Below are 27,560 nucleotides of genomic sequence, written 5' to 3'. Positions count from 1 at the left end.
AAACAGAGGAACCCTCTAGCTAACTTGTAAGCAAGTAGGGAAGGAGCCGGTAGCAGTACCATACCCGCAACAGTCATGTGGATTCATTTTGTTGGGTGACCTTTCTGACTGCTGCTAAACCCTGTGTTGCAGGATCCAGGCTGTACCCCTTCCTGCCTGAATCAGAAACATAGCATAGTTTAGCTTGGAAGGGACCTTTAAAGGTCATCTAGTCCAACCTCTATTGCAATGAGAAGGGGCATCTTCAAGTAGAGCAGGTTGCCCAGAGCCCTATTGAACCTGACGCTGACTGTCTCCAGGGATGGGGCACCTACTACCTTTCTAGGCAACCTGTTCCTGAGATAGTTCAAAGCCAGTTTGCAAGTCTGTGCATCGTTCATCAGTCACTGTTCATGTTTGTTTAGCACAGTGTTTAAAAACATATGAAAGACAAGAGAGACGGAAGTATGAACTGAAAACTTCATGTGTTCAGTGTTGGTACACTAGTTCACTAGTGGTTCACTGGAGTTTGGCTCTCACATGGCTAGTAATGGGGGGTTGGCTTTTGTTGGTGGATATTATTCAGGATTGGATTAAAATGTCAGATTAGGATGCCAAGCACCTTAATTCAAAAGCAACTTTCCTGGCTTTGGCAGACCTACCTGAACATTTGCTTCCTATTTCAAATAAAGCCACCTCCATTCTAGACACTGGATAGAAGCAGAAACAATGCTGAGACCTCTGGTTCAATATTGAAGAGGAAGATTCATTTGTAGGCACTACGTAAGGAACTACAAGCCCCTTTACTGAGGATTCAATCATAAATTTCTAGGAATAATATACTGCTGTTGGGTAAACGGATAATAGGTCACGATTAAAGGATGTTGGAGGAACATGTTCATATTAGAGCTATGAACCATGGTGATGTGAGTTAGGACAATTTTGGCAAGCTGCTGTTGTATGAGACAAGCCACTGATCCTTGAAGTCTTTATAGGTCTTGTTTCAGTTGAGCTGCAAGCTGGACATGATTTTGTTTTTCCAGATTCTGGTTCGTATTTCAAAATAGGCAGTTCAAGCATAGAGAAAAATATATTCTCTGCACAGAGTAGGAGGGAAGCAAAATGACAAACATACTTCTTAAAGGACAAAAAGAGGAAGAGTTCCTGTTGACCTACCTTAAAAACATCTAATGTATATACACTAATTGCATACTTACATGCCCAGCAAGATTATGGTTTTATCGGACTGCAGTAAGCCTTTTAAAAGGACTTATAAAATCCTGTTTTTTGTATGGACATTTGAACACATGCAGTTATGTTCATTATTCTACAGGTATATATATTCATCTCTTCCAGGGATTACAAAAGATTAAGAACACACAATGCCACAGTTTCAGAGCTTTTTTCTGTGGGATGCATAAAGTGTAGTTATAAAAACAGTTTTAAGTATATTTGCAGTGTAAATTCCTTGGATTTAGTTGTTTTCTGAACACAGAAGTGCTACCAACTTTTGAACCAGAAAATAAAATGTTTCCCTAGTTTCTGCCAAAGTCTAACACATTAGGGAAGCACATTTTGAACAGTGTGTATCATCAGCCTTCTTCTGCCCTGTTTTTTTATCTGTTTGATCGTTAGTACTTCTACTTTCCAAGTCTGGTGGGTTTCACTTTCTTACACTTCATAGTTGGAAATCTCACAGAGAATGAACTTTAATTGACAAAGAGCTGCCAACACCTTTTGCTACTCAAGCTTTTAAGTTAAAATATTAAAAATGAGCAGGGCAAGCAATTTCTGTGGGTTTCTTAATTCTGCAGTTGCTTTTGCTCTGCACATGTCTTTATATAGAAAAAGGATTTTTTTTTTTTTTTACCTGAAAAGAAGTCCCTTTATAAGTAAAAACAGAAGTAGAAAACATGCAGAGAAGGGAGAACTCTGATGTTTTTCCCCAAAGTCTGGAACCTACAGTAAGCTTTTGTACATAGCTCTGAATGACTTTGTGCTTCAGAAGCAGTAGTAACAACTTTTCCCAATGGGGTAATATGACTTCAGCTTGTGTGGCTGGTGTTTTGGGCTCAGTGGAGCTGTAGCAAGACTCCTCTCCTCATTTCTCTGTCCATGGTGAGAAATTCGACCTTTTTTGTCCACAGCATAAAGAGCAGACCCTTCCTTCCTCCCTTCCTCCCTTCCTTCCTTCCTCCTTCCCTTCCTCCCTTTCCTTGACAAAAGCATTTTATATGTTCTTCATCACATCTCCCAACTGCTTCTTAAACTCTTAGTCTATTGTTTTCTATTTAAATAAAAGATAAGTTGGTCTCATACATCTTTTTCAAAGAACTTTATAGTTTTGGATCTTGAAAACCAAATAAACTTCAGACTTCAATGGCCTCTTCATCCTGCTTAACAGTTGTTATTAACAGTTGTTATAACTGTCTTCTTTTGGAGCTGGGCCACTATTCAAAACTTCTATTAAGATTTTATTTCTTTCATATGTAGCCTCAATTTGCATTCTGTTGTGTGTTCTTGTGTCTTTTGAGATTGTGAATAATTCTACCCTTTCATTCTCAAAGTTTCCTTGGAAAGTAATTTATAGATTGCTGTGATATCATCTTGACTCTTCCCTTACTGAATATATTCATCCATCCCTTTCTGTCTTATTTAAATCTTAGCCTTTACTCTTGCTTGTATTGAACTCATTATGCAATTTTTTTTTGTGTGTAAAATAGTTGCTTAAAATTGATACTGATAAAACCAATTGTCAAATCATAAGACAAAGGAGAAATTGACTATTCCTCAAATCTTAGTTTGTTAAATTTTAGGTCTCAGTTTAAAAAAGGGAAAAATATATTTGCTCTTGTTTCTTATTCATTTTTCTCCCTGGATTTCAGAGCATGTGGGGTAAGTGTCCTGGACATTTCGAGGTTGGAAACTTTAGTTTATGGATTTGCAAAAAAATATAGGTGCCAATGCAAATTGTTGCATGCAGTTATGAGGAGGGAATTGGTGAAAATATGCCTTCTTATAGTCAAGTCTCTATGAGCGGAATTCAAGCTCTGCATCTTCTCAGGTTCTCAATGCAACCCACACCAGTTCCCAGGGGAGCTTCATCATTCAGCATAGAGCAGCCTGCATGAAAGGGCACTGGAGAGACAGGAGCACAAGGAGACAGATAGGATGACTTGTAAGTGCTGCCTGGATGGAAAAATCTGGTCCCCAGTAGTTATTGCCCTGAGGCAATGCTTGATCTTTCTGTGTACATTATACTGGATGTAAATGGTTTAGGGATAGATTTTTTTTTTTTTTAATAAAATTAGTTCTTAAAGTAAGGAAAAATACTTCACTTCCTTTTTTTGTTTGTTTTGTTTGTTGTGTTTTTTCCAAGGTCACAACCTGGGATTGGACACGAGCTGAGAAAACGTTTTCAGTTTATGAGATAATGTGCAAAATTCTCAAGGTATGTTGTAAAAGTATAAAATAGATTATCACTTTGTCACACCAGTTGAAAATCCAAAGTGTAACATTGCAATTGGAAACTGCATCTGACCACCTTACAGAAAGAGATCCATTTTTTTCCCTTTGAAGTCAGTATCAGAAGTCTGGTGTCAGTACATACAGAGACAAATGCGAAGGCATGGCAAAATTTGAAATAAACTGATTTTGGCTAGGAAACTATTTTATTTCTCCACAATGCTGTATGTGTTTTATAGCTTTAGTTTAATGTCACATTTAACCAGTATCATTTGCCAGTTTCATTTTCTAGGTGAGAAGCTAAAGAAGTAGGGATCAATTTCATTGCTTTTAAATTTCACTAAGAGTGAGAGCAGTTTTTAGAGTGTGCAGTACCGTTACAAAAGTTTTTATATTTTTTGCATTTTCTTCAGCCTTTCTTTTATTTTTCCATTTTCTTCAGCCTTAACTTTAATAAATGGGAAGAGATAATAAGATATGTTTAGAAAGTTAAAACTATGAGTAGCAAATTGAATAGGGTCATTATTGCACATTATATTTAATTTTTAATTCTGAGAACATTCAGAATTAATATATATAGCTTTTTCTCTGTCTTAAATGAAAACCAATTTTCCAGATGCTAAACATTTCTTAATCTAAAACTCGAGGAGAAGAAAAGGAAATGAAAAAGAAATGAAAACAATGTCTCTTTCTATTCATCTGAAGTGCTTTCTTGTGTATGCCAGGTCTGGGTTTTGGAGGTCAAAATTATGTAAAAGGTAATTCAGTCTTTTGGGGAGTTTCATCTAGGCAGAGAAAAAAGAAAGTATGAAAAATCATATTTTAAAGAAGTATTTCCCATTGGGAAGGACTTATCCTGACATATATTGTACATTCTTAGTTTTTGTAGGTCACACAGATGTACTGTACTTTCCTTAGGGAGGCAGATTACAGATGGAACATCTCAATAACATTCAGAAACTTTTTACATGAGAGACATCAAAAATAAGAAATGAAATTTATAGTCTGAAAAAAAAAAACCTCTCTGCTAGCAATCTGGAACAGATAAGTGAAAGGATTTCTTTTACTGCTGTGTTGGCTGTGAGGTCTGAAATCTTTGTCAAGGAGAACATCCTAAATGCAACACGTCCCAGTGCTGTGTTACGTCCTTTAACTCCCAAATGTGTGCAAACATTGACTCTTTAGTAGTGGTCATCTAGGGAGAGAATAAACAGGAAAACACTGAAGACATTTCACTGATGGTGTAATATGAACACTCTTAGAGCATGGTCAGACTTGGAGAGAGAGAAAAAATCTCACTTGTGACATGCTTTTTTTTTTTTTTTTTTTGTCTGGTAACCTCTGGAAGCACCAAGCTACCTCTTCTCTGAGAAGTAGTCCTGTTGGAGCCAGGACAATTGTTCTTTGTGACTCATTGCCATATAGTTTTCTCTAATTTAAATGTGCTTCTTTTAATTTCTTCTGCCATCGTCCTTCATTGATACTCTTCTCATTCACTCATTTTCACTCACTTTTCTCTTTGCCCCCTCCTTTATCCCCTGTTCTTGTATAGCAATGCAGGGATGTTTTTCTCTCTTCAGCTGTGTAGCAAAAGTTGCAGCCAAGGAATAAGTCCAAAAAGCAGTAAAACTTCAACAAATCCCTTCCTAGCACTGTTGTGTGGAAGCACAGAAAGGGGTACAAAGATTTTTTTTTCTTATCATCCGTCTCTCCCAACGTGTCTGGAAAGAGGTGTAGACCCTTCATTCTCAGTCTGTGTTAAAAGAGGATGTCCCAGCAGAGAGGCAATTCCTGTTTAAGTGGTAAAGGAGTATAATTTCTGAGTTTCTTTGTTGCATTATTCATATTCTATTATTCCTTTATTTCTGTAAACATGGTCAAGCTTATAAAGTGTTGAAATGTTTCAGACAAGTTCTATAGATGACTAAAACCTGTAAATAATAAAAAACGGAAGTAGAAAAACCATTACAATCAGGTTACAGCTTCTGATACTGGAGTATTAATCTTCACCATATTCTAGTTTTGTACAGCAGGTACTATAGGACTTAACCTTGGTTTCAATAAGTATAAAGGCAAGTAAACCCAAGAAAAACAGCTTCTCATTCTACTACTACACTGAACTCCTGTAGAAACTCAAGGTTTTGTTCAGCTTTTATTCCAGCATCATAAATGTCTCAATTTTAACAGTGTGTTTCCAGACACAAGCCCTATGGATACTACTGCAGCAGAGGTAACTTAACTTAGAAAAAGTTACACTGTGCCTTGTGATCATCTTCAAACTTCTTTCCTTCTATAGTACCTCAGATGGTACTTTCACTGTAAATCTGTTTTCCTTAGAGAAAGAGTCGAATTGCAAAAGGGCAGGCTAACAGGGTTTGAAGCGTTATATTCTCAGAGATTGATAGATAGCATGATAGTTCAGGAAACCTTATGAAAAAAATGAAGAAAAGAAACCTTGGCTCTTCTACCACAGTGTTCCCTCTCCTGCACTTCCTGTTCTTCCGTGGCAGAGACAGAGTTCATGTCATTGTTGTCAGGAAAATTGAGAAGATAAAGTTATTTCATGTTTCTGCTCCAAAAGCAAAAATCACATGTCATTGAACAGATAAATCCAGAAAGAGAGAAATTCCTGTTTACAGGTATTAGCTACCACGAATTCAATATTTACTATTTTAGATAGTAAAAACAAATAAAAAACACCCAAACCCTGACACCCACATTCATACATTACCAAAACAAAAGTGGCTTATAAAGAAAGGTTCTGTAGAAAAGGTTTTAAAGTAGCACAGTGTAAAAATATATATTTGTAAGTATATATATTACAAAAATATATATACTATATATATAGTGTATATAATATATATATTATAAAAATTTATATACTATATATATAAATATATATCTGTAAGTATAAAGCACTTCATTGTGAAGATTTTTTTGTTGGAATAATATTTTTGACATGCAAAGTAGGTAAAGCAGGCTGAGTACAAAAATCACATTTTAATTATATAGGATTAAATTATTCATTGTGAAGTAATGGCAAACAGCAGTGGACTATGTTTGATGTAAAAGGACATTTATGGAGATGCAAATAACATAAGGCCTGGAGGGGATAAATGCATAAATTGATAAGCATACAAAGTAATTAATTAAAAATCCAATAGGTCTGTTGATTATGGGGTGGAAGTACCTTAACAGAGATACTGAAGAATTCTTTAACTTAAAAAAGAAACTGGTAGAAAGAGGAAGTAGAAATCCGTCAGGCAAGTTCAAATTGGGAAGAAGTTAGGAATTGTACAAGCTCTGCTGATTAATTAGTGGAAGGTACTGGTAAGAGACGTTGATAGCTTTTAAACCATTTTCTTTTTTTACCACCAGTTTTATTCAAATTGATGATAGTGGGACAGTGACACTAGCATGTGGATGAAAATTTGTGATCCATGTTAAGCAATTTTTCGGGCAAGATACTGTAACAATACCACTTCTGACATTAACATGCATCTATGAGTCATTTTCAACAGAATTGGTGGTAGAATTTACTATGAATAAATATTTTTTAATTTATTCTCAAAGAAGCTTTTTTCAACCTATCCTCTATTTCGAGGGGAAAAGCCTCATTAAAAGCCAACTAATTCCAGTGTTAAGATTGTTCAAATATTCAACACTCCAAAAAAAAGCAGTTACTTAAATCACCAGCTTCAGAAATGAGCAGACGGCCTTGTCCTGCATATGTCTTTTTGGTTCCTCTTATATTTTTGATATGCAGTTTTAATATGTGTATTTTGAGTGTGTGTACATCTGCATGCATGCATAAGTGTATAATTTAACAAGATGTAAGTATATTTAATAAATTGGTAAATAAATATTTAAGCAATTTTTCTGTGTGTGGGGTAGAAAAATATTTATTAGATTTTTCAGGTAAGTTATGAAGAGCAATGTAAAAGATTACACTTATCTGCAAGCAAGTTTGCTTTGTTTGCTTGAGTTATGAAGTTTTTTCAGCTTCATCCAAGCATCTCCTTTTAATTGTGAGAAAATGCTTTCTGTTGTTCAGTCACCTGTCCTCTATCTTTCGTGTGTCATGCAAAATATTTGGAGATTTACGATAAAGAGGTCACTTCATTCAGCATAAACCAGAAAACATATTCATGTATTAGATCAGTTCTGAAATTAAATGTGAAGGTAACTGTGAAAAGGAAGTCTATGCCAGCAATATGTCAGGATGGTGAATCATTGGTGTTTATAGCTGGTATCATTTGCATCAGTCAGCTACAATTTTCTTACTACATTAATCAGGACCAACTTGGTGTCTTAGGAGACTTGTGTTTCCTTCCTTATTTAGCTATTAGTGTGTGTAAAATCCCCAAACACATTAATGTTAATTTTCCTGTTTGGTTTCCTGTAATTTGGTTGTCCATTACCAATAAGTCAAAGTGTGGGAAAAGAATGGTGTATAAAGCATGGGAAACTTCTGAAAATGTTTATATATTCAGATAAATTTTAAAATCAATGCCAACAGAGACATAAGCATATAAAGTGAAGGTATAGAACTTATTTTGAGGTCTGTTAGTAATATAGGTTACTCAATGGATGAGACTTGCATCTTGATGTGATTCCACACGTGCTTAAAACTGCTTAGGAGGCATAAGTAACGAATCCCTTTTTTGAATAGGTTAATGCTGCATCCAGGTAAAATTAGATTTTTCAATCAGTATTTAGCTATGTGCCAGTTCTTGGGAAAAGTGCTATGTTCTATGTTCAGTTCTAAGCAGCTGAAGTTTGATTTATCTCCTGTTCTAAATTTAAGAACTTTTGTTTCCAAAGCAAAGAGGATCTGCTCCCAGTCTAAGTAAATTTACATTTGTTTTATAAAAAAATAGTAAAAGTCCTAAATTATCTCCGTGTCCACTGGCATTAAGACCATCATTAAGTTGGCTTCAGTTAAACAATAAAGAAAAACTTTTCGGATGCTGTGTTATTCAGTACTAAAATAGAGCTCCCGATGAGGCCATTGAATTTCCATCTCTGGATCTTTATAAGCATAAGATGGTGTGTAGGTGCCTTGCATAGAGATAAGCAATAGATGACCACACCTCCAGCCTGATCATTCACATTATCTGTGATTCTGTATGTAATGTCATTTCATTTCTCTTCAGCATGTATGCAGTAATACAATCCCTAATCTGTGGTGTGTTAATTTGGATAAATGTAGTGCATTCTGTATGTTAAAGGTGTTATGTTCCTGCAACTCTATAGCAGCATGCAAGTGTCCTTTTTGAAGACAAAAAGGCAGTGTTACTAGATACATGCCAACTGCAACTGTATAAAGGATTGTTAACTTTTAATTTGATTCAGAAAAGGAAGGAAAAACAATATTTGAAATGTAAAGTTATTAAGCAAGGCTTTTCCTGTTTCCCTTTAACTTTAGAGGTTTTTCTTTTTTATTTCAAAACAAGCAAACAAAACCCCTCACTTTTTGGACTTTTTTTTTCTTAATGCAATTAGGTTATAATACTGTCACCTTTCGGGTAAAAACAAGTCTGGACTGGGGGCTGCCAATCTAAGAGTCTGATCCTGCTTCCTAGAAGTAATAAGAAGAAAAACACAAAGAGGAAAATAAAAAGAACAACAGATACAGAAAATATATGTTTAAATGATTCCTGCAGTCTCAGTTGGTTAAAGGCATCAGATTTTCCTTCTTCTAAGAAATTGCTTGCTTGTTTAGTTCTGAAACTGACAGTGGTGTTGCAACATCATTGAAAGGCAAAGCCAAATTCAACTTTTAATATAAGGCATGATGAAAAGGAACAGAAATAAAGTGTGAAGTATAAATACTGAATAAGGGTACTTGGGAAGGACAAATATATTTCTTGCATTCCCCATGTTAAATATTTATCCAAAGTTTGAGGTTTTCATTCATTGACTTAGTTTAATCAGAGCATTTCTTAAGATTGGAGGGATGGCATATTTCTGTATTTTACCCACTAGTATGTATTGATCCATCAATTTGGGTAGATTTTTGTGTAGTATTTTTCTCTAATTTATCAACTTGCTCTTATTTTTTGGTCACATTCACTAATTATTTGAGGTTTTTTTCCCGTCTTTCTTTCTGACTATTGCAATAATTAAATTTAGCATAAGATGTTGCAGTTTCATTGCATAAATAATTTAGGACTATAAGCTTTCATGTAACAGTGATCACATTTTTTTTTTTTACACTGGATCTGTGTCCCATTCCTTAGATGAAATAAACTCAGGAGCAGCTGTTCAAAATTCACATTGGTGTATTCTCTTTATGGCAGAGGTCTACATATTACTTACTCTTAACAGTCAGACCAACACTGAATACAGAAATATTAATTTCCTAATAATTTTTTATCTTGTTTTTTCACGATAGGAACTTCTTTTCTATAGGCACTTTTGAATTTTTTTTCAGAGCACTATCACTAAGTACATGTAAAGTATAATTTTTTACACATTTGCTGATACAAATTTGCTGACATATTGGTAATCCAACACAAATACTTTCACTTTGCTACCCTAATGGGTTCTCAGCCTGCCATAATGTATTGAAAAGCTCTTTGAATAAGGAATTCTGTTGAAACAAAAAGAAAAAAGCCAAACCAAAAAGTAAGCAGTCATGTAAGTAATGCTTTTGTTATTATGAATAATCAATTTGGTGAGTAATTTTACAGACTTTATTTTATCAGAATTAATTCTTATCCTTCCAATATGTGTCCTTCATGAAGCTGACCTTTAAAAGCCCTTTTCCTACCTTTAAAGCTAATCCATCTAAAAATGGAAAGGAAACCCCACAAAAATTTCACCATATGAGAATTACAAGAACTTTTTTTCCACATAATTTGTCTGCTAACTTATGGGTTTGAGTCAGATCCTCTTTTTTCCTTCTTGAAGAGGCAGCTAGTCTCTAGCGTATCCCGTTCTCATTTCCCATGGCTAGTAGCATAACATACCCTAACAGCTGGGAAAAGTAGTTAGGTAAGGTTCTTCTCTTACAGAATGGGAATGGAGCATGTTCAGCATGAAAATTTCAAAATGCTATCAGCCAAATTTTGCCAAGAACATCTAAATTTCTCAGTAGGGCTTAACTTGTTGTGTTTTTTTTTTTCAATGGCAACAAAAGTTTGCTCCCATCCAAAAAGCAGTTTCAGGAGCAGTTCCGCTTGTTGTGGACAGAATGATTTCATTAATTTTCCTAATTTATTTCACATAACTGATTCAGCTGTTTTAACTTTATAGTCAAAATTTAAAAAAATAGTGAAAATAAAAAAAAAATATTCTCAGGCAGGAAAATAATGTAGAAAAATGCCTGCCTACCAGTATTTAAATCTGAGAAAGTTGTAAGCAACAGCTCAGAATGAAAAGGTAGAATCACTCTTTACCATTACTATCTGTTAGCGTTATGTTTATTCTTCTGAGTAAACTTAATTTCCACCAAATGATGCCTCAAAGTCTGGAAAGGTACAAAAACCTTAATCACTGTCCAGACAGATGAGGAACACACTTCTTTATCTCTGTAATTATATTAGTCTCATATTTTTCCTTTAGCAGAAAATAACCAACAGTACTTCTCTGGAAGGTATTAGAGTAATTTCTTTTCCCAAAAGATTAGTCTATTTTATGAAAATAATGAAAATTTTCCTCTTCTGGAATTAAAATAAACACATTTCTGTGTGGGGTCATTAAGAAATAGGTACGACTATGGCACTAGGTCAGGAGAAACTTGCATTCAGACTCTTGTTCTGATTCAGATTAAGTTCTTTGATACTGCATCAACTTTTAGTCAGGCAGAATAACAAATTAATTTTCCTATTCAGACAGAATAGGAAAGTAATTCAAGCTTACTCCTGTACCTCATAGATTACAGGGAATGAACGTTTCTATTTCTCTCAAGCAGACAGCTCTTTCTAATGTAAATGTAATTGAAACTGAAATTCATCCTTTTATCCTGTAATTACAATTATTTTTTTCCCCTTGAGAAAACATATTTTCATAAAATTTGCACATTGAAAAATATTCTGTCCAGTTTTAGCTTAGTTGCTGTTCTGTTTTTATTTGAATGCACAGATGGATATATAGATATATATATATACACGCATGCAATTTCAACTTTTTTTTTGGTGTGTTTCTTTAACATCAAAATTGAGAAGTATCTGCATAAGATGAGATATTTACAAACACGTGCATGCCTGCATGGATCATTTTTAATTCATTACTTGATTAATGAGGATGTGTTGGAGAAGCAGTGTCTTTTTTTCACTTTGGAGTGAATCTGTTCCCTGCTGCCTGTAAATGCTATTAGAACCATCTCCATAGCAACTAATGGCAATGCTAAAGAAAAGTGTTAACCAAAGTTTCAGATAAAGAAGTAGATCATTAGAATTCTTTAGAAAAAAGGATGCTTATGGAGAAGGATGTTTATGTAGATGGAGCTGGTGAATGAAAGTATACACAAACAGTAAAATAATAACAGCACTGATGCCAGCAAGTGTAAAGGCATGATGTGGTTAGTTTCCACAGCTGCCTTGGAGTTATTGGAGTCTTGAACTAATGGGAGAATGCTTTTTATCTTCAGATAATTTAAGTGTTAGGTTTGAACTTCAGTTATGATTGGATGGATTTCTTTTTGCAGGACTGTCTAGTCAGAAAAAGAAAACAGGTTTTGTTTGTTTTCTTATCTGTATATTATTAAAAATTGCTATAATTTACATCACAATCATTAATATTTACCTCATTTTAACAGCTGAAATAAAATTATCTCAAAAGTCAAGATCTATTTTGTCCATTTAGGATTGCAATTCTGATTAGGATTGAACATCTTACATGAATTGTTGTTCATGTCAAAAACTGCTCTCCAGTGTCACTAGTATTTACAGTTCCATCACCAAATTAGTCTTTATATTACATAGAACTTTACAGGTAAGCTATTTTCCTGACAGTTCTTGAGCACATCCTGGGTAAAAGTCATGCCATGATCATGAAACTGGTAGATTTAGCTTTGTTTCCTATTGCACAGACCTTTGTAGCACAACTCGACTCTCACTAGCTATAGTAAGAGTTGCATCTTAGTGCTCTTAAATAATAGCCAAAATATGAGTGCATTCATTGTGCATAAAATGAAAAGACACAAGTAATCAAAAAGGAGCAGTAGTGCTTCTGGAGAGGGCAGTCTTTCAAAAGGGAAAAGATTACTTCTGCAGAAGAGAAGGCGATGTCACTACTTAGTGATAAAGAAGCATTCTGCCTTAATTTGAAAGGACCTGCCTAATGAGCCATGCTTTGGTCCCTTAGACAAATTTATTGCTCTCACTTAACATGGACATCATTATTAATTAGGCAAGCAGGAGTCATACCATCCTGTCAGCAGAGATGCTGGATTACCCTGAAGCTGGGTGTAAACCGAGGACTTTCCTCACAGCCCATCCTTCTGCAGGACTACTTCCAGTAGGGAATGAACATAATGCTACAAGTTTTGTAACTGTTCCTCTTCAGAGAATCTTTAATAATTCACAGTGAGAATATCAGGGGTAAATGGTATACCTAGTCATTAAAGTATGGAAGAGTTCTTAAAAAATCAACATGAAATTGGCTCATATTCATCATTGGCTAGTAGGTGATTATAAAAAATAGAGGGTCTTAGCAGATTCTTAAAAGGTTAGTCTAACATTTTATATTTCAGATGAAATAATCATTTGTTAAAAGTTAATGAAGATTTCTGCTTAATCCATACCTGGTTTTGAGACTCATGACAAGTTTGTCTTAAATTTACAGAGGCTTTTGGACAATTCTCAGCTGGATTCCTAAGAAAAAAGTTTGTTTTAAATTCCTGCCTTCACAAAAACATTTGGAAAGCTATCTTTAATTTTGCCTATGCATTGCTTCCTGCAGTTTCTATACAAATAGAAACATGGTTAGGTCTATAAATTTGGAATACAGATTTCACTTTTTAAAACCCTGAGAACAAATGAAAAACTAAAGAAATTTAAAAGGAGCAGAAGCAGTACTAAACGGAACCTTGCACCTATTTATTTTTGTAAGTAGAAAGAACTACCACTAAGAAAGAAAGGAATACCTTATGTGTATGTCTTTTTTTCTTTTTTTTTTTTAATTACAACATTTAAATATATTTGACTGAACCTTTCTTACAGTGGATTTAACCATAGTTATTGATATCAAAATCACTAGAACATGCACTGGAACTAGTAAAAAAAAAAAAAGGAAATCATTTTTCTGTGGAAAATTATTATTTCTGCAGAATTGATGAATTGTTTTTCATTCCAAATAAGAACTTCACAAAATGTAAATTCCAATAATAAATGAGTACATTATGTGTGTGTCACAGTATGATGCAGTAGGTGAAATATTATAAAAAATTTTATATGTAAACCACTGAAGTGAAATGCTACCTAGTATTGATTAGATCTTTTCTAAAACAATGTTCTCATTTATCATAAATAGCAAAACCAAGGATTAATATTGTGGATCCCATTTATCACTTCTCTCTCTTTTCATCCTCTAGGTTTGATGTAATGCGTAGTAAATCTAATACAATTATTGCTAGCTATGTTGATAAAATGCACAAGCTTTTATTTAATCGCTTAAAAGACTTTTCTGAGATTGTTGTATTTTTCAAGTATATTCTAACAGAGCTCAATCTCACTAAAACTTTTAATTTTTCAGAGTCTACACAAAAACTCATTCCTTTTTCGTACCCAGCATATTCTTCTCAATAGGAAAAAAGACTGTAAGAATGGGAAAGTCTAACAATGTAATTTAAGAACATCAAACCTTAACTGCCCCCAGCTAAAGAGATACGGATTCTGGAATCAAGCACTGCACTAAACTTCCTCCCACTTAAAAATGGGATATTACTTCAGTTGCTTTAATGGCAGTGATTCCTGTGATGCCACATAGTCCTGTAGTCTTGTTTCAAATAAGGTTTAAGAGTTTGCATTAGTAATAATTAATTGCTCTCTACTGACTGTTGTCAAGAATAGATGAAGATGAGTTAAAAATATTTTTAATTTTTTCTGAGGTTGTAGCCATGAAGAAGTAAAACTTTCCTTAGGAAAGTTATGTACCTTACACGCAGACTCCACACTGAATAATCCATTCAGTTATGAACCAACAGGCCCATTCACTCAGGTGTAGCTCTGGAGATGAAATTTAAGACCCTGCTTAAGGCCTGTTAGACAAGAAGTGCTGTTACACTACACAAAGTAGCTTTTCTTCCCTGAAGGAGTGAGGGTCAGTCAGTACTTTTACTCATCCAGTTCCTGCTGATGGGGTTTGTACAGTCAGGCACTAGATTATACTTTTTATGTTGCTACACAAGATTAAACCACAAGATTAAACATTTGTCATAGTGGTACTGCTCTATGCGCTTTGAGGCTGAGTATGCGTTAGAGCTTAGGTGCCTTTAACAACAACAGAGACATTATGACCTCTTTATTTGAATGCTGTCAATACCATGAGCAGAATTGACATTTTACTTTTAGAGGAAAGGCAGACATGGAGAGGAAAAAAAGGACAAAAGTATTTATCATAGGACACAGGCTATTTTTTAGCTACATCTGGCCACTTAAACTACAGAGCCCTCTGTACACTTGGAAAAAAAAAAAATCTGCGAGAATATTAATTTTTTGGAAATGCCTTTTTTAAGATCTAACAGCCTATGTGCATTCTGATTTTTTTGATCCATAACTTAATTCTATAGAGCTAGTAGGCTTAGGCCTTGATGGAAGTAATGAAAGCTACTGTTTTGTAGTGACTGGTCATCTTAAAATCCGAGCAACTGTTTTTCATCATCATGGTTGCCTCCATAGATGATTCTTCTAGAAACTGTAAAGCTGTTTTGAAACAGGAACTTTTACGAGTGCGTTCTGTACTGGCTTTATTGAGCAGGTCTGTCACATGTCTACTGAATGAAAAGAAAGAGAAAAATGGCTTACTCTACTATTGCTTACTTAAATATTTCCATTCTTGGTCACTTTAACTTCCTGGTTCTCTGCACCAGAGAGCTCCCTTGAACAACAATGTTCTTTACCTTTCTGAATATAGGTGTCCTGTTTATTGAAATGTCAATGTTTACACCAAACCCCTAATTTTCAGTTCCTCAGTTCTTAGCAGTTTTTTACAGTGCTATATAATAAAAAATGACATTTTTAAATGCTAGGTTTCAGGCATAGATGTTTGCAATTAAAAATATTAATTGATGTATGCCAGATTATATAACTTCAGGTTTTCATCAGGACAGTGATTTACTGGACCGGCGGAAACATTGCTTCAGTGTCCAGTCTGAATCTGGAGAAGATCTTTACTTTTCTGTGGAACTAGAGTCTGACCTTACACTATGGGAAAAAGCCTTCCAAACAGCAACTTTTTTAGAAGTTGAACGTATACAGGTGAGAGCAAACTGTCTTGATAATTAACTTTTGGTTCATTAACATATAGGTCTATATGAAATGGCGGTGCAGTTTAAGAAATTCTCTGACCTCCTGCAGCTCTCAAACTGTTCTATGTACATAATTACATAAAACCCCTTTTTGTGTTCCTAGAAAGCTTGCAATGTAGCATTCAGAACAGATCACCCCAAATACAATTATTGAGTTATTATGACTAGGTGATATGTATTTATCAACTAAAGTTCACAAAAGAAGAAAAATAATCTATCGATCAGGGACATAAACAGCAGTTTAGATATTATATACAAACATGCTATTTTTATTAGTTATTGGATAATCATAGAATAGAATAGAATCATAGAATCGCTAGGGTTGGAAAGGACCTTAAGATCATCTAGTTCCAACCCCCCTGCCGTGGGCAGGGACACCTTACGCTAAATCATATCACCCAAGTCCTTGTCCAGCCTGGTCTTGAACACTGCCAGGGACGGAGCATTCACAACTTCCCTGGGCAACCTATTCCAGTGCCTCACCACCCTAACAGGAAAGAATTTCCTCCCTGTATCCAATCTAAACTTCCCCTGTTTAAGTTTTAACCCGTTACCCCTTGTCCTATCGCTACAGTCCCTAATGAAGAGTCCTTCCCCAGCATCCCTATAGGCCCCCTTCAGATATTGGAAGGCTGCTATGAGGTCTCCATGCAGCCTTCTCTTCTCCAGGCTGAACAGCCCCAGCTTCCTCAGCCTGTCTTCATATGGAGGTGCTCCAGTCCCCTGATCATCCTCGTGGCCCTTCTCTGGACTTGTTCCAACAGTTCCACATCCTTTTTATGTTGAGGACAGCAGAACTGCACACAATACTCCAAGTGAGGTCTCACAAGAGCAGAGTAGAGGGGCAGGATCACCTCCTTCGACCTGCTGGTCACACTCCTTTTGATGCAGGAGAATAATGCAAGAGAACCTTGCAGGAATTAAATTGTCCTTGTAATAATCACGAATGAGAGTACACTGGATAAGAGTACTTACTGGATACAAGCAAGAGCAAAATTGTACCTTAGGTACATTATTCTTTTTTCACACAGCTTAAGTTTCTTGTGTGTTTACTCAATTGCCAGATGACAGAGTGGAGATAGATGACATTCATGTACAGATTATTAGTTATTTTTTATAGCGAAATTACATATGGGAGTGTTTAAAGATAACACTGTTTTTTTCACATAACCAAAAAGTCATGTTTGGTTTGTGGTTGTTTTTTTTTTTAAATTTAAAATAGAAGGAAAAAATACCTACCAGAATTAAAATTCAGCTCATCATAGTTGTTATATTGATGTTCTAATCATAAAAAATACGTGTTCTTGGAATAGCTTTAGTTGACAACACACCTACAGAAGTTGTATTTGCTTATTAGCTGTGCAAGTACTGGCTAATGCTCAGTTCCCCTGCATGCATTTTCTATATCTCCTGGGAATGCAAGCACTGACAGTTTTTTATTTAGACAAATACTTATATTGTTGGCCTTTTTCTAACCTATGAACCAACACATGCAGATGGATTGAATTAGTATATAGTAGTGATTATGCATTTTGCAAAATTAAGTTGCTGTCAGTTTTAATGCATAATACTTTTGCTGGAGGAACATTGAAACAGGTTCAACTTTTATCTTTAAATTTATGCACTCTGCTGCCTTTTACAGGTGCTGTTCATTCCTTTTCAACTCTGTTGTGCTGAAAATATAAGTGTAGCTTTTCTGCATAAAAACTATATGTCCTCTGCTATTAAATATTTGAGGCGCTTTGTCTTTCTTGTATAACTGGCTGTTATACAGTTTGTCGAAGCACTACTGTGCCATCAGTAAAAGAACATATGACAATTTTCTTTAATAACTTTCAGCCTAGAAGCCACTTCATATTTGTTCTACTCTAATATTGATTCATAGTTTAGCATTCCTAGTTTACATTTTTCTCTTGGGTTTTAGAATTGCATTTATTCAAAATTGCTCCTATGTCTGCAAAAAGAATTTCCTTAATAATCTTAACCTGAGATTAATCTTAACCTTTCCACCTTTCTTTTCACTCAACCGATGTCCAGGTAGCAATTATGAACTCAAAGTAATGATTTCCTGAGACTGATTGATCATAGCAAATTTGTGAAGGTGGTCAAACAGGCTTCTCATGATAGGCTATTTTTGTGTAACTCACATATACTATTTCAGCTTTTTTCTATATTTTATTGCCTCTCTGTATCTCAGTTTTGAAGAAAAATAGAATATTAAATTTCAATATAACTGGTCTTGGCCTTTTAATTTTTCTTTCAGCAGTCTGAAACTGCTTTCATCCACCAATTTTCAGATTCAGGTAAAATCTGGTTTTACTAAGGAGTGGTATAATTCATCTCCAACAAGTTCTTTCATTGCTTTTTGAGAAAAAAAAAAAGGTGGCAGGTTCAAAATTAAAGTATCAACTGTACATTTTTACTAAAATTGTGTTATATGCACTCATATGATTATTCATATTTCACGTGAATGATGATCCAGCTGCGTGCAGGTTTTTGTTACTATGAAATCATATAATTTTGAAAATGTAATTGCAGTTTAAAACTGGCATTTAAAATTATTTAAATGTGTTGCGTACTATTCCATAATCATAGAAATAATAACAGAGATAGTCAACGAGTATAAATTGGCATTAACTTCCACAAGAGGTTAATCAGAATCCTATTCTGATGTAATTCTAAAGAATACATCACAAATTAAAGTATTTTTAAAGTACTATAAATATGTAATAAATTCTGTTTAAGCCTAATTCATAGTTTCTGCCAGAGTTATATGTAAAACAAAAAATAGGCAGGTGTTTGTTTGGTTGGGGTTTGTTTTGTTTTTTAAGAAAGAAATATGTTAAAGGAGAGATAGTCAAGCTGAAGATACTCAGCAGTAATACGTGGTATGATATTGTACTGCTGCCATTATGATGTTTCACAGTCACTCTTTAGTTTAAAGTAGTAAGAGATGCTAACCCTTTGTCAGAATTACTTATTAAAAGAAAAATAAAAGGATTTGGAATGGAGTTCCTTTTTCCTTACTGTCTCACAACACTGTTGTATGAAGTACTGAGATTATTCTAGCTTGCATAATGATGTACAATTATGTATGATTGTCAGGTTTACTTTGTGTTCCTGCTACTTTATGCGGAAATTTTCACCTCTTCCATCATGAATTTTCCTGCTTTTTTGCATTGTGGTTGTTTGCTCCATAATATAGGGGTTATTGTGTAAGCTGCTTTGTACTACAGTACTTCAGCGTTCATCTCCGCTGAAGTTGAATCTGAGTTTGAAACTCTGAATTAAATCTTGGACCCATAGTATGGTTTCCCTTATCTTCAAAGATAGTTTCACACAAGGTTTAAAACACAGGATTCTTTCCATAATTTAAACTGTGTGTATTGAGAGAGTAGAATCTAAGGAACAACTTTAGGTTGCTTCCTTCAGACTCCCGCCTGACCCACTGAATTATTCATAAACCCGATTTAAGATTCTGTATTCTGTGCAAGAACAAGAAATCAGTGCTGAAAGATCTTCTGCTTCTTTTGGGATGGGAATGCTTCAGTTCTGATAAGGTTTTCATGGCCTGTGTGAGAAATCAGCAACCGAAGCCAAACATCCATAGTATATATTATTAACTGTCACCTTTAATAATTTAAAGTGTTTGTTAAATGTATATGAAATTTTAAAGTCTCCTGGGAAGAATTTCTGTATTTTTGCTTTCTTCAAATGTCTGAATTGAAAGACAAGTTAAAGAAAACAAAGATGAAAAAAATCTCAACAGTTAAGGGGTGTCTGAAAGTTCACATTCCTGCTCTGACCTGTCACCAGAATTGTGCAAGTGCACACAACACATACATAAAGCAAGGGACATTCTTCCCCAAATAAACTACAATCTTGCTGTCCAGAAATCCTTTTGTTATTGTCACAATTTTGCTTCTCTGCATTATTTTGAACATCATGGAGTGCATGGTCAAAGGGTATAGACTGGTCTTACATGTAAGTAAAGAATAAAGAATCAGCTATTACCGGTGGCCTGCACATTACAGTGGTTTCTTCCTACTGGTAACCACATTGAGCTAAAATAGATGATATTTCTCCACAGACTGTGCACTGCCTTTTGGAGAAAGACCCTCCAGTCTGGGAAGCAGGTTGTTTTTAAGTGCAGCATTGAACCAAGACTGATACATCCTGTTTCTCATAAATCTTTACTTCTCAGTGAGGCAAGTTAGCACAGGCATGGTGCTGTACTTAGGTAGAGGTAGCTGTGGAAGCTCAGCATGGTGCTGCAGTGCATATTGTAGGCTGACCTGCAGTGTAGAGGTGAGAGGTTAGATGAGTTAAGATGGGAATATATATTTTAAACCTGATATACTATCTCCTTGCCAAATTTTAATTCTCAGTAAAGGCTTTCTATCTGGTTTAGGCATTTTCGAGATCTATAAATAAAAACATAGTTTGCGTCTTGTAGGAAGTTAGTACGATAATTCTACAAAACTATATTTTTTTGCTTTGCATGCAAAGCCTGAAGATTTTTGCATGTATGAAATCATTAAGTAATAAGTCACTGTGAAAATATATTTCTTACACTCTTATTTTTTCAATAATGAGGTGTTGCCAAAGGCAATATCCTCTCCTTTTCTAACATCACTGATTTACTATCACTTTACATATGCATAGTAGTTTTATTGTACAGCTGCTGCTAATATAAACACAAATACTATATGACTGCAATACCATAGAGCTGAATCATTAATTTAATAAATAAAAATTTGCAGCATTTATCTATTAATAGTTACAATGACTAAGTGCTTCTTTATGAATTAAGATTTTACACATGTAGTGAAGTACATGAAGTTCTTTAAGTTTTGGAAGCTACAGGAACAGACCACTCACTGCATTTGACCTCAACAACAGCAGCAGGAAACCTTTCATTTACTGATGAACAGTTATAGCTTTTGAACACCTTTGGTGGATCACACAGTAACATAGGATTTGTGGTTACTCAGCAATAATGCAAAATCATCTTGTAAGGCACATGTCATGGATTGGTTTCACTTCAGAATTATAAATGGACATGCTTTGCCAATAGACTGGATTATAATGCTGCACTTCTGCCCAAGTGCTAACCAACAGAAAGTGTCCTTCAGCTTCAGTGGTGGATACCACTGTGTTTGAAACCTAGATTCTAGAGCTCCAAGGTGTGTGCACGAAGATTAACCAACAGCTGTTTGCATGGTTGAGACCTGTTTTGATCAGTGTAGTTGAGGCCTGTTTTGATCAGTGAAAGCAATTCGCACAAATATTTCAGTTCCAGAAAATAAATATATATTGAAGTGTCAGAACATCAAATTCAAAATAACCAGAGAATCTATATAGCTATGAACTGCTACATTTCCCTTTATTACAATGTCTATTTCAATTCTTAGAAGCTATTAATGAGCCTTTCAGCTTCTTCTGTTCTGGGACAGACTATTTAGAATTCAAAGAGCCCACCTAAAGAATATATAAGTAAAGGCATGTGGTTTACCCTTACTAATCAAAATGCCAAAAATAGCAATACATACTTTTGTAACACTGATATTTTAATAACTTACATTGTCCCCATGTCTACAATTTATATTTTGGTTCTTTAACACATTATAGATCATGGAAGTGTGTTTAGTGTCCGCAGCAGCATTTGAAGAATGTAACTACATTTCATTTAATCTGGAGGGTAAAATTTCCATAAAACAAGAACATCTTCTTTGAAGAATTTGCATCAGGTTTAAAAATGTTTTTTATTGTTTACATAATTTGTGGTGAAAAAATAAAAGTTTGTCATTTTATACCTGAAGTCAGCACAGTAATAGTCATCCTGGAAATTACACTAGTAGATGTCTCACAGCATGTATTGAAGTGTTACGGATGTTATGGAATAAAACAGATGCATAGCAGACAGTGATAAATTCTTTCAGGATTTCAGAGTTTATCATAGGAACCTTTGACATATTTTGGTCCACTAGCTGAAGTAGAATAGGTATTTCATATTATTACATCAGTTGCTACATTGTATGAAATACTGCCTTTTCCAGTGATATTTAGCAGAACACAAAAGCAAAATAAAGAGCATACCAAAGAGATATTTTACAAATGCATTTATTTCTTCTTAAAAAGCTGAAAGGCTTATATTAATGTCAGAGGAAGTTACTGGGTACCAAAACAAATAAGAGAGTTCAAAAATAATGAAACTTCCCTTTTACCTATTGTCATTGATAAGCCACAGAGGCTATTCTGTTTCTCATTTATTTATTTTTTTCCCCTAATGGAAGCAAAGCCTCATTTTACAATACTTAGAAAACTTAATCACTGACATCAAATCCTTTGATTTTAAATAAATTAGCAATAAATGTATTTATACACAAATAATTTATTTCTGGCAATAATTTTGATCTTTATAAACATTAGAATAAAAAAAAAAAAACAGAAAAACTGGTCCTGGAAAGAATTTTAAGATGTATATTCTGTGGTAAATACCTTCTCTGACTTTTCTTTTACAGTGCAAGACATATGCCTGTGTTTTGGAAAGTCATCTTATGGGACTTACCATTGACTTTAGCATGGGCTTTGTCTGTTTTGATGCTGCCACAAAGGTAAAGTTCTCAGTCTTTTTTCCATCACATTATTATTCCTTGCTATTTTTTTTATATTGTGGGATAAGTAGTACTTCCTTAAATTGCACTTGGTTTATATCTTGTCAAATCTCTTTGCTTTAGTTTAAACATGGGTGTGATTTTAAAATTATGCGAGAAGTTGTATTTTGTTATGTGCTTCTTGTTTAAAAATCAATACCACTGTCAATTGCAAGCAGGCATCAAGTCTTTATTATTTCATTTCTCTTGAAACCCAGACTGATTAATTTTTAGGTTTCTTTCACTGATGCATCCTTTGTTTTGAGAGAAAATAATCCTGGTTTCAAGCTGATCTGTGAGCTTTAACAAGAATTTTTCTTTCTCTTCTCCTGTTTCATGGGTGGGAGTGTGTGTGGTATATTACAGCAGTTCTCAGTTTATGTTTTACATATTTCTGTTCAGGTGTCTGTAAAAAGAGAAATCAGCCATGGTGTCTATGACTTACACTTTTATCATCAGTCTTAAAAAAACTCAGTACAACTGATGAAATAGTTTGCTGTACCAAGTGAGTAATAGAGCATCAATTTCCAGATTATATTAATGCAAGTCCAAATCTCAGGAAAATCATTGGGAGCCTATGTATGTTTGCATTTACACTAATTGCTAATAAGTACCAAGACATAAGCAAGCTTTATTCCTATTGCTTGACACTGCTGTTATGGGAGAGCATTGACTGAGCATTGGAGAGGTTGTGGAGTCTCTTTCCCTGGGGATATTTGGGAACCATCTGAGCACAATCTGGAGTAATGTGTTCTAGGTGACTCTGCTTGAGAAGGAGGAGGTTGGTCTAGACCACCCCTGGTGGATCCTTCTAGCCTCAACCAGTCTGCAATTCTGTGATTCTGTGTTTCTGTGAAGGTGAAATATTTTTTTTCTAAGTTCCACTTCTCTTCAACCATTAATTGCTAAAAATGCCCTTTTCTTTACACAATATGCTCCTATCCTTTCCCTTAAGTCAACCTTTCCCACCACATTAATCAGAACCCTTTAATATTTCCTTCTCCATTTTACTGCTTGTTTGCACAAGGTGTAGTAAATTTGAAATTCAAGTAAGTCATTGTGCCTTTCTATTTGTAGAAAAAAATATGAAAACAACATCTTGGGGAATGATATTACTTATAAAACAGATTCTTCTGTGTGTCTCCTACTTTTTTATGAGTACCTAAATATGAAAACCATTACCTACTCTCCATCATTTTACAGAAAGGTAAAGGTTGTGATTCTCCTAGCCAAAAATTTATTCAGGTATCTTCATTAAGGTGGTGACCAGTTTAGGTTATGTCTATGCTAGTTGTGTTCTTCAACAATATTGCTATATGCACATGAACTGAAGCATAAACTAGACATGTTTGGTTACATAAGCTAATATTATTTCTCCACTTAATGAAGTAGTTCATATGAAGCAGAAGTTTAAAATCTCTTTTCCAAGAAATATCTGAGAAAACAAAAAATAATGGAAAAAAGTTTGCAGGACAAGGAAAATATGAATAAAATTTAAATTAAATTACCTATATCCTATTAATATTTATATATATATTTGTTCATTAAGAGTGTACAAAAGTCACACAAATTAACAAACTCTGTGTAAAAACAAACCTTCTATTTAAAATATCACATTGTTCATGTAAAAAATCCACTTCTAATTTTTTATTTCATATGAATTTTTACAATCAGTATTTGAAAATTCAGTGCAAACTATTATATTTCCACTTCCAGTGATGGGCTATCCACAACTTCTTGGGGAAACCTGTTCCAGCAACTTACCACACTCATCATAAAAATATTCTTCCTTATGTCCAATTTAAACCTATCCTCTTTTAGTTTAAAAAACATTACCCCTTACCCTGTCAATGTAGGCCTTGGTAAAAAGTCTCTCTCCATCTTTCTTATAAGCCCTCTTTAAGTGTTGAAAGTATGCAGTAAAGTATTCCTGGAGTCTTGTCTTCTCCAGGCTGAGCAAGCCCAACCCTCACAGCCTGTCTTCCCAAGAGAAGTGCTCAACCCTCTGATCATCTTCATGGCCCTCCTGCTAGAGCAGGTCCATGTCTTTCTTGCATACATTCAGTTCTATTATTTTGACGTTACTCATACCAAATTCAACCACTCTTTTTTGGGTAAAGCTTAACTGAAAGCCATTTTTTATAGACTTCATAGTTCAATGTCAGATAATTCATTCAGTCCGTCTCTCAGTTCTCACAGAATAACACTGCAGATGCGAAATCTTCTAATGAATTCAAAGGTGGCCTTGGACAAGTACTTGGAGGACCGATCTAATTAATATAATTGGATATTTTTATTAATTATTTAATTACAACATTCTCATGTTTCCCAGAACACAAAGCACAAGTAGTAGTTTCTGAGGACACCTGTGAAGTCATGTCTTATGTTTTGATGCAGTGAGATCTTCAGTAAATCTTCAGGCAGTTTCTATTTTATATATAACAATGTGCTCATGGTATTTTAAGTTTTCTTTCTTAATACTACTGAATTGACTGAACTATTTTTAATGGTGAATATTCACCAGTAAAATGGAGTGAAGCCAAGTTCTGCAACTAATGATTTTACCAGCTGTTCAGCTATTCCAGTATTTAAGCAATGAATCGATATTTAAATTGTTTTTCCCCTCTTACATTGCAAGTTAATAGATTTTTTTTTTCCAGAGTGCATGACAAATTGCAGTCAAATTTTTACAAATGTTCTGAAACCTAAACTCACTACCAATGCTCATTAATGAGATTATAGAGGGTAATGAAAGTAATGGTTTTCAGTTTAAAAAAAAACATGCAACCCTGTGTGGCTTGTTTCCTTGTTTACTGTCATTTAATTTTCATATAATAGATGACGATGTTAAGTCAAAATTAGTGGTTAAAATCTGTCATTTGTGCTAAATGTATTCCAAGTCAAACACATTATAGTTCGATAAAAACATTGTTTCTGTGTCTGCACAAACCTGTGATAAATATAAGTACACAAGGTATTAGAGCTCTTCAGAACAAATCTCTGCTGTGACGTATTTATAACAACACTGGCATAAATCATAGCATTTTCTGCTGCGTATCGGCTTCTATCTCTTACTCAATTTTTGACGGATAGCTTGTAGAGCTAGCAGGTTTTTTATCATTTAGAGCATTTGGTATGTTGCTTTATAATAAACTGTTGTGATTTCCTAAAAGGAGAATTAATACTTTTTAAGATTGTCTAGTTATATCAAATTCTCACATTTCAGTAAATAGTTTCTTAATTCAGCTAAACAGTCTGTAAACTGCCAAATGTAATTACAGACACAAAAGAATTTCTCTCCCTTCACATTAAAAATAGTAACATATACTTGTGCTCATATTCTTCTGTACCACTCTCTAAAGCCAAAGCTCCAAGATATTATCCCTTTTTTTTAAGTAATGAAGTATAGTTTGAAAGAGAACTGCAACATAAAAAGCAATCAGACCTAGAGAATGCACTGTGAACAATAAATAGTATTGCAAATATCTTTAATTAGGTTTTCATACCAAAAGGCTACTAAATAACACAAAACATAGTATATATCTTAATCTCTTTAGGAGCACACTCCATGTTTTCTAGGGATGCTTACCTTAATGTCTGTCTCTTCATGCAGATAATATACATACAGCATATTGAAATAAAACAGTATGTAAAAAACCCTTGATATCCAAAGTTCCGTAAGAGAGAAAGCCAAAAGAAACCAAGTTCACTTCAAGGTCAAGATTTATTAATGCAACTCTTATGAACAAGTATTTATTCTATGCTTAGAAATTGAAACACTGACCAAATAGCTACTGTAACTGTAATAGAGGCTGTACATACTGTGGTTAGAAACAAAAAAATGCTGGTAGGTCCTCCTTCAGTACTAAACAAACTGTAAACTTTTAACATTTGGCATAACTTTAGTAACACACAAGAACAGTTATTTTATTAGGGCTGATTTTCTTGCTTTTTTTCCTTTGTCTCATGTTTGGTTTTTTATTCTCTGTGTCCTCCCCATCTTTATACCTTTTTACAAGTATAAAGCCACAGCAGTTGACAAAGGAAATTACCTTGGGCCATAATTCTTTTCTAGTAAGGCACTCTTCAGAGATTGGTAACACAGTAGAACTGAGCATGGACAAGATCTTAATCCTACTCGGTTTCCTGCCGCTGCTACCAGTATGGATAAAATATCACTTTGCAAGAATGTAATCTTTCTCAATTAGGCATGAGATGAACAATGAAATTAAGGCATATCCCAGGTGCCCAATGACCCAGTTATTTTTATTCTTGAAAATAATTCTTGTGAATGCTCCATCCCTGGTGGTGTTCAAGGCCAGGTTGGACAGAGCCTTGGGTGTCATGGTTTAGTGTGAGGTGTCCCTGCCCATGGCAAGGGGTTGGAACTAGATGATCTTAAGGTCCTTTCCAACCCTAACTATTCTATGATTCTATGATTCTAAAATAAGGACCTACAAGTCCCTAGTATAAAAAACTTCCTTAAAAGCTAAACAGAACAATAATATAGTCAGTCAAAGTATCATAAAAACAAAAAAATAAACAAGCAAAAAACCACCAGTGCTGGAAAAGTACAGCTACAGCTTTTTGAAGATGCAGTGGAAAAGACAACAAAGGGATTTGCTAAAACTAATATTTGAAAAGTGACTTCTGACATCCTTTTCTTTAATAAAAATTGTTTCTTTATTTACTCCACCATTTACAGCCGGTCTGAGATGTAACTGTCTAATCATTATAAAACACTGACAGTCGCTTTCAGTTTTTTTCCAGGCATCCTACTGAAGGCCAAACTTCTTTTGCTATTATGTGATAAAATCTGTATGATTCATGTCAACGGTTAGTGTAGAGAATACCTGCATTTGGTGATGTGCACTGGCAGATGAAATGCTGTTGCATTGTGTGGTGCAAAAACTTTCACAAGTTCATGAAGTGTAAATGTCCTTTTTGCATGAACAGAATAGGTCCAGAACACATAATCCAAAATA

The 27,560-nt window shown here is 34.5% G+C and overlaps 1 protein-coding gene across 7 annotated transcripts in view; it reads left to right on the top strand.

The window, feature by feature from the left end:
- SNTG1 (syntrophin gamma 1) overlaps positions 1-27,560 on the top strand; it is a 324,574-nt gene that overhangs the window by 275,509 nt on the left and 21,505 nt on the right. For all 7 annotated transcript variants that reach the window (XM_062633423.1, XM_062633421.1, XM_062633420.1 and 4 more), the window contains 3 exons: positions 3,359-3,430; positions 15,717-15,869; positions 22,444-22,536. In XM_062633423.1, coding sequence (XP_062489407.1) covers positions 3,359-3,430; positions 15,717-15,869; positions 22,444-22,536 — 318 coding nt within the window. The remainder of the gene's footprint in view (positions 1-3,358; positions 3,431-15,716; positions 15,870-22,443; positions 22,537-27,560) is intronic.

This window comes from Pezoporus occidentalis, unplaced genomic scaffold (assembly GCF_034315485.1).
Source record: "Pezoporus occidentalis ecotype Australia unplaced genomic scaffold, CSIRO_AGI_Poc_V1 ctg4, whole genome shotgun sequence".
Taxonomy (NCBI): Eukaryota; Metazoa; Chordata; class Aves; order Psittaciformes; family Psittacidae; genus Pezoporus; species Pezoporus occidentalis.
This window is presented reverse-complemented; position numbering and strand designations above follow the sequence as displayed.